The sequence below is a fragment of the Taeniopygia guttata genome, chromosome 37 (genome assembly GCF_048771995.1).
Source record: "Taeniopygia guttata chromosome 37, bTaeGut7.mat, whole genome shotgun sequence".
In the NCBI taxonomy this organism is placed as follows: domain Eukaryota; kingdom Metazoa; phylum Chordata; class Aves; order Passeriformes; family Estrildidae; genus Taeniopygia; species Taeniopygia guttata.
Window position 1 is genome coordinate 787187 of NC_133062.1, and position 17380 is coordinate 804566.

Below are 17380 nucleotides of genomic sequence, written 5' to 3' on the forward strand. Positions count from 1 at the left end.
CCCATTGATTTTCCCCCAAATTCTCCAATTTTAACCCCAAAATTCCCATTTATTCCCCCCAAATTCCCCAATTTTAACCCCCAATTTTAACAAAAACCCCCATTGATTTTTCCCAAAAATCCCAGATTTTAACCCCAAAAATTCCCATTGATTTTTTTCCTGAATTCCCGGAGTTTAACACCAAAAATTCCCATTGATTTTTTTCCCGAATTCCCGGATTTTAACCCCAAAAATTTCAATTTTTACCCATTTTTCCCCCATTCCCCTCACTGATTTTTTCCCGAGTTCCTGGATTTTAACCCCAAAAATCCCCATTGATTTTTCCCAAAAATCCCAGATTTTAATCCAAAAAATTCCCGTTTATTTTCCCCAAATTCCCCAATTTTAACCCCAAAAACCCCCACTGATTTTTCCCAAAAATCCCAGATTTTAACCCCAACATTTCCCGTTTATTCCCCCCCGAATTCCCCGACTTTAACCCCCCAACCCCCATTTATTTTTCCCAAAATCCCAGATTTTAACCCCAAAAATCCCGGTTTTTTTCCCCCAAATTCTCCAATTTTAACCCCAAAAATCCCCATTGGTTTTCCCCAAAAATCCCAGATTTTAACCCCAAGATTTCCCATTTATTCTCCCCCGATTTCCCCGGCTTTAACCCCCCAAAAACCCCGATTTATTTTCCCAAAATCCGTGATTTTCACCCCAAATCTCCCGCAGGAAGGAGCCCGGGCCAGGCCCCGCCCCCGCGGCCGGAGGGGGCGGAGCTTCGCTGCTCGGCCCCGCCCACGGCGCAAACCCCGCCCCCTCCCCCTCCCCCCCCTTCCCCGAGCCGAAGGGCGGAGCCGCGCAGGCCCCGCCCCTCCTCAATGGCCCCGCCCCCTTCGGGCCCGCCCCCGAGATCAAGGTGAGCAAAAAATGGGGGGAAAAAGGGGGATTTTGGGGAAATTGGGGTTAAAAACGGGGAAATTGGGGGAAAAACGGGGATTTTGGGGGGGAAAATGGGGATTTTGGGCAAATTGGGGTTAAAAACGGGGAAATTGGGGGGAAAAATGGGGAAATTGGGGAAATCGGGGTTAAAAATGGGGGGAAAATGGGGAAATTGGGGGTAAACGGGGAATTTGGGGGGAAAAATGGGGGAAAATTAGGATTTTGGGGTGAAAAATGGGGAATTTGGGGGGAAAAATGGGGATTTTGGGAAAATTCGGGAGGAAACTGGGGGGAAAAATGGGGATTTTGGGAAGAAAAATGGGGATTTTGGGGGGAAAAACGGGGAAATTGGGGGAAAAAATGGGGATTTTGGGGAAATTGGAGTTAAAAATGGGGATTTTGGGGGGAAAAATGGGGATATTGGGGAAAATTGGGGAAAAATGGGGAATTTGGGAAAATTTGGGTTAAAAATGGGGAAATTGGGGGGAGAAAATGGGGATTTTGGGGGGAAAAATGGGGAAATTGGGGGGAAAAATTGAGATTTTGGGGGGAAAAACGGGGATTTGGGGCAAAATGGGGGGAAAACCGGGGAATTTGGGGTGAAAAACGGGGAAATCGGGGGGAAAAATGGGGAATTTGGGGGGAAAATGGGGGTTTTGGGGAAATTGAGGGGAAAAATGGGGATTTTGGGGGGAAAAATGGGGGGAAAATGGGAAAATTGGGGGGAAAAATGGGGATTCTGAGGGGAAAAATGGGGATTTTTGGGGAAATTGAGGGGAAAACCGGGGATTTTGGGGTGAAAAATGGGGATTTTGGGGGAAAAAATGGGAATTTGGGGGAAATTAGGGGGAAAAATGGGAAATTGGGGGGAAAAATGGGGATTTTGGGGTGAAAAATGGGATTTTGGGGCGAAAAATTGAGATTTTTGGGGTAAAAATGGGGATTTTGGGGAACATTGGGGTGAAAAATTGGGAAATTGGGGTGAAAATGGGGAAATTGGGGGAAAAAATGGGGAAATTGTGGGGAAAAATGGGGATTTTGGGGGTAAAAAATGGGGATTATTGGTGGAAATTGGGGGGGAAAATGGGGATTTTGGGGATTTTGGGGGGAAAATCGGGGATTTTGGGGGGAAAAATGGGAATATTGGGGAAATTATGGGGAAAAATGGGGATTTTGGGCTGAAATTTTGGGATTTTGGGGAAATTGGGGGGAAAATGGGGAAGTTGGGGGGAAAATCGGGGATTTTGGGGAGAAAAAAGGGAATTTTTCGGGTAAATTTAAATTGTGGGGGAAAATGGGAATTTTGTGAAAAATTGGGAATTTTCGGGGGAAAAGAATGGGAATTTTGGGGAAAATAATGGTAATTTGGGGGGAAAATGGGAATTTTGGGGAAAAATTGGGATATTGGGGGGAAAATATTGGTAATTTTGGGGGAAAATGGGAATTTTGGGAGATAATTGGGAATTTTAGGGGATAATTGGGAATTTTGGGGGAAAATTTGGGAATTTTGGGGGATAATTGGAATTTTTGGGGAGAAAAAATGGGAATTTTGCGGGGAAATTTAAAATGTGGGGGGAAATGGGAATTTTCTGAAAAAACTGAATTTTGCAGGGAAAAGAATGGGAATTTTGGGGGAAAATTGGAAACTTTGGGGGGAAAATGGGAGGGAATTTTGGGGAAAAATTGGCAAATTTGGTGGATAATTGGGAATTTTGAGGGGAAAATGAGAATTTTGGGGGGAAATGGTAATTTTGGGGGATAATGAGAATTTTGGGGGATAATTGGGAATTTTGGTGGGAAATGGTAATTTTGGGGGGAAATGGTAATTTTGGGGGGAAAATAATGGTAATTTTGGGGGAAAGTTTGAATTTTGGGGGGAAAAGAACCGGAATTTTGGGGAAAAAGTGGGAATTTTGGGGGGAAAAGAATGGGAATTTGGGGGGAAATTGGGAATTTTGGGGAATAATTGGGAATTTTGGGGGGAAAAGAATGGGAATTTTGATGGAAAAAATGGAAATTTTGGGGGAAAACCCAGGAATTTCGTGCCAAAAGGTTGGGAATTTTGGGGTAAAAAACGGGAATTTTGTGAGGAAGGTGATTTTTGGGTGGAAAACTCGGGAATTTTGTGAATATTTGGGAATTTCAGCCGGAGCCGCTGAGCAGCCTCAAGTCGATGGCCGAGAGAGCCGCGATGGGGGCGGGGCTGGAGGAGCCGGGACCCCCCCTGCACCTGGGGGAGCGCGGTGAGACCCCAAAATCCCCCAAATTCACCCCAAAATCAGCCCCGACCCCCCTGCACCTGGGGGAGCGCGGTGAGACCCAAAAATCCCCCAAATTCACCCCAAAATCAGCCCCGACCCCCCTGCACCTGGGGGAGCGCGGTGAGACCCCCAAAATTAACCAAAATCCCCCAAATTCACCCCAAAATCAGCCCCGACCCCCCTGCACCTGGGGGAGCGCGGTGAGACCCCCAAAATCCCCCAAATTCACCCCAAAATCAGCCCCGACCCCCCCTGCACCTGGGGGAGCGCGGTGAGACCCCAAAATCCCCCAAATTCATCCCAAAATCAGCCCCAAAATCATCCCCCACCCCCCCTGCACCTGGGGGAGCGCGGTGAGACCCCCCCCAAAATTAACCAAAATCCCCCAAATTCACCCCAAAATCAGCCCCGACCCCCCCTGCACCTGGGGGAGCGCGGTGAGACCCCCCCCAAAATTAACCAAAATATCCTAAATTCACCCCAAAATCAGCCCCGACCCCCCTGCACCTGGGGGAGCGCGGTGAGACCCCCAAAATCCCCCAAATTCACCCCAAAATCAGCCCCGACCCCCCTGCACCTGGGGGAGCGCGGTGAGACCACCCCCAAAATTAACCAAAATCCCCCAAATTCACCCCAAAATCATCCCCGACCCCCCTGCACCTGGGGGAGCGCGGTGAGACCCCCAAAATCCCCCAAATTCACCCCAAAATCAGCCCCAAAATCAGCCCTGACCCCCCCTGCACCTGGGGGAGCGCGGTGAGACCCCCCCCAAAATTAACCAAAATCCCCCAAATTCACCCCAAAATCATCCCCGACCCCCCTGCACCTGGGGGAGCGCGGTGAGACCCCCCCCAAAATTAACCAAAATCCCCCAAATTCACCCCAAAATCAGCCCCAAAATCCCACCCAAATCCCCCCTAAACCCCCCAAAAATGACCCCCAAAATCCCCCTAAATCTCCCCAAACCTCCCAAAATCCCCCATAACTTCGCAAATCCCCCAAAGACCCCCAAATCCCCTTAAATCCCTCCCCAAATCCCCCCAAACCCACCCCAAGTCCCCCCAAAATCTCCCCAAATTCTTCCAAATCCCCCCAAATCCCCCTAAATTCCCCAAAAATGACCCCCAAAATCCCCTAAATCCCCCCAAACCTCCCGAAATCGTCTCAAATCTCACCCCAAAACCCCCTAAATCCCACCCAAAATCCCCCCTCACACCCCCCAAATCCCCCTAAACCCCCCCCAAAACTCCCCCAAAACCCCCCCAAAATCCTTCCAAATCTCCCCCCAAACTCCTCCAAAACCCCCCCAAATCCCCCCAATTCCCCTAAAGCCCCCAAATATCCGTCCCAAATCCCCCTCAAACCCCCCAAAATGCCCCCCAAACCCCCGCAAATCCCCCCAATTCCCCCCAAATCCCCTCCAAACTCCCCTAAATTCCCCCATAACCCCCCAAATCCCCCCAAAACCCCCCCCAAAATCCTTCCATATCCCCCCAAATCCCCCCAAAATCACCCCCAAATGCCCTGAAACCCCCTCAAAACCCCCTAAACTCCCCCAAAATCCCCCAAAACTCCCCCAAATCTCCCCCACATGCCCCCAAAATCCCCCCAAAACTCCCCCAATGCCCCCCAAACCCCCACAAATCCCCCCGTAACCTCCCCAAAATTTCCCTAAATCCCCTCAAACCCCAACAAAGTCCCCCAAATCCCCCCCAAATCCCCCCAAACTCCCCAAAATCCCCCCAATCCCCCCCAAATCCCCCCCTAAACCCCCCCAAATGCTCCCAAATCTCCCCCTAATCTTGCTTAAAATTCCCCCCAAACCCCCCAAATCCCCCTAACCCATTTCTCTCTCTCTCTCTCCCCAGAGCTGCTGCTGGGCCCCGGGGCCGCCCCCCCCAGCTCGGGGGTCCCGGGGGGGGTCCCGGGGGGGGTCCCGGGGGGGTCCCTGGGGGAGGTCAGCATCCCCCTGTCCCTGGGGGTCTGTCCCCTGGGCCCCCTGCCCCTGCCCAAGGAGCAGCTGTACCAGCAGGCGCTGCAGGAGCCCGCCTGGCACCACATGCCGCACCCCTCCGACTCCGAGAGGATCAGGTGGGGGCAGGAATCCCGAAATTCCCAAAATTCCCAAAAATTCCCCAAATTCGGGGGGTCCTGGGCGGGGTTTGGGGGGTTTTATTTGGGTTCGGAGCAGTTAAATTGAGATTTTTGGCACCACATGCCGCACCACTCCGACTCCGAGAGGATCAGGTGGGGGGGCAAATATTCCCAAAAAATCCCCAAATTCCCAAAATTACCGAAAAATAAAAAATTCCCAAAAATTCCCCAAATTCGGGGGGTCCTAGGTGAGTTTTGGGGGGTTATAGGGGGTTTTTTGGGGTTTCGGAGCAGTTAAATTGAGATTTTTTTTGATTTTTTTGGGGTTTCAGAACAGTTAAATTGAGATTTTTTTGGGTTTTCAGAGTAGTTAAATTGAGATTTTTTTGGGGATTTTTTGGGATTTTTTTGGGGATTCAGAGTAGTTAAATTGAGATTTTTGGGGATTTTTTTCGGGGTTTCAGAGCAGTTAAATTGAGATTTTTGGGATTTTTTTTTGTCATTTGTTCTCCTGTATCTTGGATTTAGATACAGGAGATACAGGGTCAGGTGGGGATCCCAAAAATTCCCGAAATTTGGGATGTCCTGGGTGAGGTTTGGGGGGTTTTATTTGGGTTCGGAGCAGTTAAATTGAGATTTTTGGGGGATTTTTGGCACCACATGCCACACCCCTCCGACTCCGAGAGGATCAGGTGGGGGCAGGAATTCCCAAAATCCTGAAATTACCAAAAAATCCCAAAATTCGGGGGGTCCTGGACGGGGTTTGGGGCGATTACAGTGGGATTTTGGGCAGTTATAGGGGGTTTTTTGGGGTTTCGGAGCAGTTAAATTGAGATTTTTGGGGCGTTTTTTGAGTCATTTCTTGTCCTATATTTTGGATTAAGACAGGGTGAGGTAGAGATCCCCAAATTCCCAAAAATTCCCAAAAATTCCCCAAATTCGGGGGGTCCCGGGTGGGGTTTGGGGGGTTTTATTTGGGTTTGGAGCAGTTAAATTGAGATTTTTGGCACCACATGCCGCACCCCTCCGACTCCGAGAGGATCAGGTGGGGGCACGAAATTCCCAAAAATCCCGAAATTCCCAAAAATTCACAAAATTTCGGGGGGTTTTGGGGAGTTATAGGGGTTTTTTTGGGGTTTCAGAGCACTTAAATTGAGATTTTTGGCACCACATGCCGCACCCCTCAGACTGTGGGTCCCCAGATTCCCGAAAATTTGCAAAATTCCCAAAAATTCCCCAAATTCGGGGGGTCCTGGGTGGGGTTTGGGGCGTTTCGTTTGGGTTCGGAGCAGTTAAATTGAGATTTTTGGGGATTTTTTGGTCATTTCTAGTCCTGTATCTTGGATTTAGAGAGGATTAGGTGGGGATCCCCAAATTCCCAAAAATTCCCAAAATTTTGGGGGGTTTTGTGGAGTTATAGGGGTTTTTTTGGGGGTTTCAGAGCAGTTAAATTGAGATTTTTGGCACCACATGCCGCACCCCTCCGACTCCGAGAGGATCAGGTGGGAATCCCGAAAATTCCAAAAAAATCCCAAAATCCCGAAATTCCCAAAAATTCCCAAAATTCGGGGGGTCCTGGGTGAGGTTTGGGGGGTTTTATTTGGGTTCGGAGCAGTTAAATTGAGATTTTTGGGGATTTTTGGCACCACATGCCACACCCCTCAGACTGTGGGTCCCAAAAAATCCAAAAATCCCGAAATTCCCAAAAATTCCCAAAATTCAGAGGGTCCTGGGTGCAGTTCGGGGCAGTCACAGTGGGATTTAGGGGGGTTATAGGGGGTTTTTTGGGGTTTCGGAGCACTTAAATTGAGATTTTTGGGGGTTTTTGGCACCACATGCCGCACCCCTCCGATTCCGAGAGGATCAGGTGGGGGGCACGAAAATTCCCAAAAATCCTGAAAATCCCAAAATTTGGGGGGTCCTGGGCGGGGTTTGGGGCAGTTACAGTGGGATTTTGGGCGGTTATAGGGGGTTTTTTGGGGTTTCGGAGCGATTAAATTGAGATTTTTTTTGGTTTTCACAGCAGTTAAATTGAGATTTTTTTGGGTTTTTAAGAGCGGTTACATTGAGATTTTTGGGGATTTTTTTGGGGTTTCAGAGCAGTTAAATTGAGATTTTTGGGGATTTTTGGCACCACATGCTGCACTCTTTGGACTCCAAGAGGATCAGATCAAGTAGGGATCCCCAAAAATCCCGAAAATCCCAAAAATTCCCAAAATTCGGGGGGTCCTGCACAGGGTTTGGGGCGGTTACAGTGGGATTTTGGGGGCTTATAGGGGTTTTTTTGGGGTTTCGGAGCAGTTAAATTGAGATTTTTGGCACCACATGCCGCACCCCTCCGACTGTGGGTCCCCAAATTTCCGAAAATTCGCAAAATTCCCAAAAATTCCCCAAATTCGGGGGGTCCCGCGCAGGGTTTGGGGGGGTTACAGGGTTTTTTTTGGGGTTTCAGAGCAGTTAAATTGAGATTTTTGGGGGTTTTTTTGGTCATTTTTTGTCCTTTATCTTGGATTCACAGAGGGTCAGGTGCGAATCCCAAAAATCCCAAAATTCCCCAAATTCGGGGGGTCCCGCGCGGGGTTTGGGGCGGTTACAGGGCTTTTTTTGGGGTTTCAGAGCAGTTAAATTGAGATTTTTGGCACCACATGCCGCACCCCTCCGACTCCGAGAGGATCAGGTGGGGGCAGGAATTCCCAAAAATCCTGAAAATCCCAAAATTTGGGGGGTCCTGGGAGGGGTTTGTGGGGGTTACAGTGAGATTTTGGGCTGTTATAGGGGTTTTTTTGGGGTTTCAGAGCGATTAAATTGAGATTTTTTTGGGTTTTCAGAGCAGTTAAATTGAGATATTTTTGGGTTTTTAAGAGCGGCTACATTGAGATTTTTGGGGATTTTTTTGGGTTTCAGAGCAGTTAAATTGAGATTTTTGGGTTTTCAGAGCAGTTAAATTGAATTTTTTTTGGGTTTTCAGAGGAGTTAAATTGAGATTTTTGGGGTTATTTTTTGGTCATTTCTTGTTCTGTGTCTGGGATTCTTAGAGGATCAGGTGGGGATCCTGGAAAATCCCCAAATTCCCGAAATTCCCAAAAATTCCCCAAATTCGGGGGGTCCCGGGCGGGGTTTGGGGGGTTTTATTTGGGTTCAGAGCAGTTAAATTGAGATTTTTGGCACCACATGCCGCACCCCTCCGACTCTGAGATCAGGTGGGCATCCCCAAAAATCCCGAAAAATCCTAAAAATCACAAAATTCCCAAAAATTCCCCAAATTCGGGGGGTCCTAGGCGGGCTTTGGGGGGTTTTGTTTGGGTTCGGAGCAGTTAAATTGTGATTTTTGGGGGATTTTTGGCACCACATGCCGCACCCCTCTGACTGTGGGTCCCCAAATTCCCGAAAATTCACAAAAATTCACAAAAATTCACAAAATTCAGGGGGTCCTGCGTGGGGTTTGGGGGGGTTACAGGGGTTTTTTTGGGGTTTTGGAGAAGTTAAATTGAGATTTTTGGGGATTTTATTGTAATTTCTTGTCCTATATAGTGGGTTTAGAGAGGGTCAGGTGGGGATCCCGAAATTCCCAAAATTTCGGAGGTTTTTGGGGAGTTATACGGGTTTTTTGGGGTTTCAGAGCACTTAAATTGAGATTTTTGGGGGATTTTTTGGGTCATTTCTAGTCCTATATTTTGGATTTAGAGAGGATCAGGTGGGGATGCCAAAAGATCCCGAAATTCCCAAAAATTCCCCAAATTTGGGGGGTCCTAGGCGGGGTTTGGGGCAGTTATAGGGGTTTTTTGGGGGTTTCAGAGCACCTAAATTGCAATTTTTGGGAATTTTTTGGTCATTTTTTGTTCTGTATCTTGGATTCAGAGAGGGATCAGGTGGGGATCCCAAAAATTCCCAAATTCCCGAAATTCCCAAAAATTCCCCAAATTCGGGGGGTCCTGGGTGGGGTTTGGGGGGTTTTATTTGGGTTCGGAGCAGTTAAATTGAAATTTTTGGGGATTTTTTTTGGGGTTTCAGAGCAATTAAATTGAGATTTTTTTGGGTTTTCAGAGCAGTTAAATTGAGATTTTTGCGAATTTTTGGGGGTTTCAGAGCAGTTAAATTGAGATTTTTTTGGGGGTTTTTCAGAGCAGTTAAATTAAATTTTTTTTGGAGTTTCAGAGCAGTTAAATTGCAATTTTTTGGGTTTTTTTGGGGGGGATTCAGAGCAGTTAAATTGCGATTTTTGGGGACTTTTTGGGGGTTTTCAGAGCAGTTAAATTGCGATTTTTGTGGATTTTTTGGGGGGATTCAGAGCAGTTAAATTTAAATTTTTTTGGGGGGATTCAGAGCAGTGAAATTGAGATTTTTTTGGGGACTTTTTTAGGGTTTTCAGTGCACTTAAATTGCGATTTTTGCCTTTTTTAGCCCCACATCCCCACCTCTCCCCCTGGGCTGCCTCACCCAGGGTTTCCCCAAACCCATTATTTATTTTATTGTGTTTTTGCCCGTTTCTGGCCGTTTTTGACCCAAATTTTGTGTTTTTTCCCCCAGGCAGTACCTGCCCCGGAACCCGTGTCCCACTCCCCCGTACCACCACCAGCTGCCCCCGCCCCACTCGGACACCGTGGAGTTCTACCAGCGCCTCTCCACCGAGACCCTCTTCTTCATCTTCTACTACCTGGAGGTGCCAAAATCCCAAAAATTCACCCCAAAATCCGGGAATTAGAAAAATCCCAAAAACTGCCCCAAAATCGGAAAAAAAACGGGGAAAAAATACCCAAAACGGCCCCAAAATTCACCCCAAAGGAGATTTCAGAGGGTTCTCCGGACCCTCTTCTTCATCTTCTACTACCTGGAGGTGCCAAAATCCCCAAAATTCACCCCAAAATACGGGAGGGACAAAAATCCCAAAAACCTGAAAAAAAACGGGGAAAAAATACCCAAAACCGGAAAAAAAACGGGGAAATAATGGCCAAAACAGCCCCAAAATTCACTTCAAAGGAGCTTTTAGAGGCTTCTCCAGAGCCAAAATCCCCAAAATTCAACCCAAAATCCCAAAAATTCACCCCAAAATACGGGAGGGACAAAAACTGCCCCAAAATAGGAAAAAAAACGGGGAAAAAATGCCCAAAACGGCCCCAAAATCGCCCCCAAGGAGCTTTTAGAGGCTTCTCCAGAGCCAAAATCCCCAAAATTCAACCCAAAATCCCAAAAATCCACCACAAAATCCCAAAAATTCACCCCAAAATCCCAAATATGCACCCCAAAATCCTGGGATTCCCAAAATTCCCTAAAACTGCCAAAAAATGGGAAAAAAAAATGCCCAAAACGGCCCCAAAATCGCCCCCAAAGGAGATTTCAGAGGGTTCTCCAGAGCCTCTTCTTCATCTTCTGGTCCCTGGAGGTGCCAAAATCCCCCAAATTCACCCCAAAATACGGACGGGACAAAAACCCCAAAAACCTGAAAAAAAACGGGGAAAAAATCCCGAAAACTGCCCCAAAATCAGAAAAAAAACAGGGAAAAAATGCTCAAAATGGCCCCAAAATCGCCCCAAAAGGAGATTTCAGAGGGTTCTCCAGAGCCAAAATCCCCAAAATTCACCCCAAAATCTGGGAGGGACAAAAACCCCAAAAACTGCCCCAAAATCGGAAAAAAAACGGGGAAAAAATCCCGAAAATGGCCCTAAAATGGCCCCCAAAGGAGATTTTAGAGGCTTCTCCAGAGCCTCTTCTTCATCTTCTACTACCTGGAGGTGCCAAAATCCCAAAAATTCACCCCAAAATACGGGAGGGACAAAAACCTCAAAAACCTGAAAAAAAATGGGGAAAAAATACCCAAAACGGCCCCAAAATTCACCTCAAAGGAGCTTTTAGAGGCTTCTCCAGAGCCAAAATCCCCAAAATTCACCCCAAAATTCCCCAAATTCACCCCAAAATCCCAAATATGCACCCCAAAATCCTGGGATTCCCAAAATTCCCTAAAACTGCCCAAAAATGGGAAAAAATGCCCAAAACGGCCCCAAAATTCACCTCAAAGGAGCTTTTGAGGCTTCTCCAGAGCCTTTTCTTCATCTTCTACTACCTGGAGGTGCCAAAATCCCCCAAATTCACCCCAAAATCCGGGAGGGACAAAAACCCCAAAAACCTGAAAAAAAACGGGGAAAAAATGCCCAAAATCGGAAAAAAAATGGGGAAATAATGGCCAAAACAGCACCAAAATTCACTTCAAAGGAGCTTTTAGAGGCTTCTCCAGAGCCAAAATCCCCCAAATTCACCCCAAAATCCGGGAGGGACAAAAACCCAAAAACTGCCCCAAAATCGGAAAAAAAACGGGGAAAAAATGCCCAAAACGGCCCCAAAATTCACCTCAAAGGAGATTTCAGAGGCTTCTCCGGAGTCTCTTCTTTATCTTCTGGTCCAAAATCCCCCAAATTCACCCCAAAATCCTGAAAATTTATCCCAAAATCCCAAATATTCACCCCAAAATCCTGGGATTCCCAAAATTCCCTAAAACTGCCCAAAAATGGGAAAAAAAATGCCCAAAACGGCCCCAAAATTCACCTCAAAGAAGCTTTTGAGGCTTCTCCAGAGCCTCTTCTTCATCTTCTGGTCCCTGGAGGTGCCAAAATCCCAAAAATTCACCCCAAAATCCGGGAGGGACAAAAACCCCAAAAACTGCCCAAAATCGGAAAAGAAATCCCGAAAACGGCCCCAAAATCGCCCCCAAAGGAGCTTTTAGAGGCTTCTCCAGAGCCTTCTCTTCGTTTTCTGCTCCAAAATCCTCAAAATTCACCCCAAAATCCTGAAAATTTATCCCAAAAACCCGAAAATTGACCCCAAAATCCTGGGATTCCCAAAATTCCCTAAAACTGCCCCAAAATGGGAAAGAAAATGCCCAAAATGGCCCCAAAATTCACCTCAAAGGAGCTTTCAGAGGCTTCTCCAGACCCTTTTCTTCATCTTCTACTACCTGGAGGTGCCAAAATCCCCCAAATTCACCCCAAAATCCGGGAGGGACAAAAACCCCAAAAACCTGAAAAAAAACGGGGAAATAATGGCCAAAACGGCCCCAAAATCGCCCCCAAAGGAGCTTTTAGAGGCTTCTCCAGAGCCAAAATCCCCAAAATTCAACCCAAAATCCCAAAAATTCACCACAAAATCCCAAAAATTCACCCCAAAATCCGGGAAGGACAAAAACCCCAAAAACCTGAAAAAAAACGGGGAAAAAATACCCAAAACAGCCCCAAAATCGCCCCCAAAGGAGCTTTAGAGGCTTCTCTAGAGCCAAAATCCCCAAAATTCAACCCAAAGTCACAAAAATTTATCCCAAAATCCCAAAAATTCACCCCAAAATCCCAAAAATTCACCCCAAAATCCTGGGATTCCCAAAATTCCCTAAAACTGCCCAAAAATGGGGAAAAAAATGCCCAAAACGGCCCTAAAATCGCCCCCAAAGGAGCTTTTGAGGCTTCTCCAGAGGCTTTTCTTCATTTTCTGCACCAAAATCCCCCAAATTCACCCCAAATTCTCGAAAATTTACCCAAAATCCCCAAAATTTACCCCAAAATCCCGGGATTCCCAAAATTCCCTAAAACTGCCCAAAAATGGGAAAAAAAACGGGGGAAAGATGCCCAAAACGGCCCCAAAATTCACCCCAAAATCCCAAAAATTCACCCCAAAATCCCAAAAATTCACCCAGGAAAACTCCAAATATTCGGGGTAAAATTTGGAATATTCGGGATAAAATTTGAAATATTCGGGGTAAAATTTAGAATATTCGGGGTAAAATTCAGAATATTCAGGATAAAATTTGTCAATTATTGAGGATAAAATTTGGAATATTTGGGATAAAATTTGGGATTTTTTTGGAGTGTTTCTGTGGGATTTTTTTGGGGTGTTTCTGTGGGATTTTTTTGGGGTGTTTCTGTTGGATTTTTTTGGGGTGTTTCTGTCAAATTTTGGGGTGCCGAATTTGAATATTTTTTGGGGTTCCCAGGGCACGAAGGCGCAGTACCTGGCGGGATTTTGGGGGCGGATTTTGGGATTTTTTTGGGGTGTTTCTGTAGGATTTTGGGTGCGTATTTTGGGATTTTTTTGGGGTTTTTCTGTGGGATTTTTTCGGGGTGTGTCTGTAGGATTTTGGGGTGTGAATCCCATATTTTGGGGTGCTGATTTTGGGGATTTTGGCTATTTTTGGGTCCCCAGGGCACGAAGGCGCAGTACCTGGCGGCGAAGGCGCTGAAGAAGCAGTCGTGGCGTTTCCACACCAAGTACATGATGTGGTTCCAGCGGCACGAGGAGCCCAAAACCATCACCGACGAGTTCGAGCAGGTGGGGCGGAAATTCCCAAATTCCCGGAAAAAATTCCCAAATTCCCAGCTAAATCCCCTCTGGAATAACCCAATCACACAAATTCCCGGCAAAAATTTCCAAATTCCCAGCAAAATTCCCAGCAAAAATTCCCAGCAAAAATTCCCAGCAAAATTTCCCAAAATTCCCAGCAAAATCCCCTCTGCAATAACCCAATCACACAAATTCCCAGCAAAAATTCCCAAAATTCCCAGCAAAAATTCCCGAAATTCCCAGCAAAAATTCCCAGCAAAAATTCCCAAATCCCCAGCAAAATTCCCAGCAAAAATTCCCAAATTCCCAGCAAAATCCCACCTGGAATAACCCAATTGCAAAAATTCCCAGCAAAAATGCCCAAAATTCCCAGTAAAAATGCCCAAAATTCCCAGCAAAAATTCCCAAAATTCCCAACAAAAATTTCCAGCAAAAATTCCCAAAATTCCCAGCAAAATTCCCAGCAAAAATTCCCAGCAAAATTCCCAGCAAAAATTCCCAAAATTCCCAGCTAAATCCCCTCTGCAATAACTCAATTGCCAAAATTCCCAGCAAAATTCCCAAAATTCCCAGAAAAATCCCCTCTGCAATAACCCAATTACCCAAATTCCCAGCAACATTCCCAAAATTCCCAGCAAAAATTCCCCAAATTCCCAACTAAATTCCCAGCAAAAATTCCCAGCAAAAATTCCCAAAATTCCCAGCTAAATTCCCAAAATTCCCAGCAAAAATTCCCAAAATTCCCAGCAAAATCCGCTCTGCAATAACCCAATTCCCCAAATTCCCAGCAAAAATTCCCAAATTCCCAGCAAAAATTCCCAAAATTCCCAGCAAAATTACCAAATTCCAAGCAAAATTCCCAGCAAAAATTCCCAAAATTCCCAGCAAAAATTCCCAAATTCCCAGCAAAAATTCCCAAAATTCCCGGCAAAAATTCCCAAAATTCCCAGCAAAATTCCCAAAGTTCACAGCTAAATCCCCTCTGGAATAACCCAATTCCACAAATTCCCAGCAAAAATTCCCAAAATTCCCAGCAAAAATTCCCAGCAAAAACTCCCAAAATTCCCAGCAAAATCCCCTCGTGAATAACCCAATTCCCAAAATTCCCAGAAAAATTCCCAAAATCCTGGTCGAATCCCGCCCAGAATTCCCAGATTCCCAGCAAAATTCCCAAAATTCCCAGCAAAAATTCTCAAAATTCCCAGCAAAAATTCCCAAAATTCCCAGCAAAAACTCCCAAAATTCCCAGCTAAATCCCCTCTGAAATAACCCAATTCCACAAATTCCCAGCAAAAATTCCCAAAATTCCCAGCAAAAACTCCCAAAATTCCCAACTAAATTCCCAGCAAAAATTCCCAGCAAAAATTCCCAGCAAAAATTCCCAAAATTCCCAGAAAAATCCCCTCTGCAATAACCCAATTACCCAAATTCCCAGCAACATTCCCAAAATTCCCAGCAAAAATGCCCAAAGTTCCCAGCAAAAATTCCCAAAATTCCCAGCAAAAATTACCAAAATTCCCAGCAAAAATGCCCAAAATTCCCAGCAAAAATTCTTAAAATTCCCAGAAAAAAATTCCCAAAATTCCCAGCAAAAATTTCCAAAGTTCCCAGCAAAATTCCCAGCAAAAATTCCCAAAATTCCCAACAAAAATTCCCAAAATTCCCAGCAAAAATTCCCAAATTCCCAGCAAAAATTCCCAAAATTCCCAGCAAAATTCCCAAAATTCCCAGAAAAATTCCCAAAATTCCCAGAAAAAAAATTCCCAAATTCCCAGCAAAATCCCCTCTGGAATAACCCAATTGCCAAAATTCCCAGCAAAAATTCCAAAAATTCCCGGTCGAATCCCACCCAAAATTCCCAAATTCCCTGCAAAATCCTGCTTTGAATTCCCCAAAATACCCCAAATTCCTGCTCGGAATTCCCAAATTCCCACCCGAAATTCCCAAAATTCCCCAAATTCCCGCTCGGAATTTCCAAAATTCCTAACAAAATCCCCTCTGGAATAACCCAATTCCCAGCAAATTCCCACCTCAAATTCCCTGTAAAATCCTGCTTGGAAATCCCCAAATTCGTGGCAAAATCCCACCCGGAATTCCCAAATTAATTCCCAGCAAAATTCCCAAATTTCTGAAAGAATCCTCCCTGGAATTCCCAAAATCCCGGCAAAACACCACCCAGAATTCCCAAATTTCCAGAAAAATCCCCCCCTGGAATTCCCAAAATCCCAGAAAAATCCCACCTGGAATTCCCAAAATTCCCCAAATTCCTGGAAAAATCCCACCTGGAATTTCAGAATTATCTCAAATTCCCACCTGGAATCCCAAATTTTCCAAAATTCCCACCTGGAATTCCCAAAATTCCCACCCAAAATTCCCAAATTTTCCCAATCCCATAAAAAATCCCGACCCAGGACACAAAAAAATCAGATTTTAATTCAAATTTTAATGGGAATTTGTAAATAAAGTGGATTGGGAGCCCCGAAATTCCCACCTGGATCCCAAAATTTTCACCTGGATCCCGAAATTCCCCCTGAAATCCCAAAATTTCCACCTGGATCCCGAAATTCCCCCCTGAAATCCCAAAAAATTCCATCTGGATCCCAAAAATCCCCCAAAAAAATCCAAAAAAATCCTCAAAATCCTCTAAAATCCCCCCAAAAAATCGGATTTTCGTGGGGTTCTTTTGGGGGTGGGGGTTTTTGGGGACCCCAAATCGTTTTTTGGGGGTTCCCCAAATTCCTGCACCCCAAAATTTTTAATTGAACCCCAAAATCCATTCCAAAATCCCAAAAATTCCCCTAAATGTGCAAAAAATACCAAGAAATCCCCTAAAATCCCACCCAAAATTTGGATTTTCGTGGGGGTTTTTTTGGGGTGGGTTTTTGGGGACCCCAAATCGTTTTTTGGGGGGTTCCCCAAATTCCTGCACCCCAAAATTTCCATTTACACCCCAAAATCCATTCCAAAATCCCCAAAAATTCCCTTAAATCGCAAAAAATGCCCTAAAATCCCCCCCAAAATCAGATTTTCTCGGGGTTTTTTTTGGGGTGGGGGTTTCTGGGGACCCCAAATCGTTTTTTGGGGTACCCTTGACCCCCCTGCACCCAAAATTTTCATTTGGACCCCAAAATCCTTCTTGAAATTCCAAAAATTTTCCTTTAAACTTCCAGAAATCCCAAAAATTGCCCTAAAAATCCCCAAAATCCCCTAAAATTCCGCCCCAAATTCGGATTTTCATGGAGTTTTTTTGGGGTGGGGTTTTTGTGAACGCCCAGTTATTTTTTTGGGGGGTTCCCCAAATTCCTGCACCCCAAAATTTTCATTTTCACCCCAAAATCCCCAAAAATTCCCTTAAATTGCAAAAAACTCCTTAAAATCCCTCCCCAAAATCCGATTTTCTCGGGGTTTTTTTTGGGGCGGGGGTTTTTGGGAACCCCAAATTGGTTTTGGGGGGTTCCCCAAATTCCTGCACCCCAAAATTTTCATTTACACCCCAAAATCCATTCCAAAATCCCAAAAAAATTCCCTTAAATTGCAAAAAATGCCCTAAAATCCCCCCCAAATTCGGATTTTCGTGGGTTTTTTTTTGGGGTGGGGGTTTTTGGGGACCCCAAATCGTTTTTTGGGGGTTCCCCAAATTCCTGCACCCCAAAATTTTCATTTTCACCCCAAAATCCCCAAAAATTCCCTTAAATCGCAAAAAACGCCCTAAAATCCCCCCCCAAAATCGGATTTTCGTGGGGTTTTTTTTGGGCTGGGGGTTTTTGGGGACCCCAATT

At 45.6% G+C, this 17380-nt stretch overlaps 1 protein-coding gene across 2 annotated transcripts in view; it reads left to right on the forward strand.

Annotated features, from left to right (window-relative positions):
• Nucleotides 1-17380, forward strand: part of CNOT3 (CCR4-NOT transcription complex subunit 3) — a 44535-nt gene that overhangs the window by 26667 nt on the left and 488 nt on the right. For both annotated transcript variants that reach the window (XM_072921488.1, XM_072921487.1), the window contains 5 exons: nucleotides 718-904; nucleotides 3074-3170; nucleotides 5057-5279; nucleotides 9810-9942; nucleotides 13464-13589. In XM_072921488.1, coding sequence (XP_072777589.1) covers nucleotides 718-904; nucleotides 3074-3170; nucleotides 5057-5279; nucleotides 9810-9942; nucleotides 13464-13589 — 766 coding nt within the window. The remainder of the gene's footprint in view (nucleotides 1-717; nucleotides 905-3073; nucleotides 3171-5056; nucleotides 5280-9809; nucleotides 9943-13463; nucleotides 13590-17380) is intronic.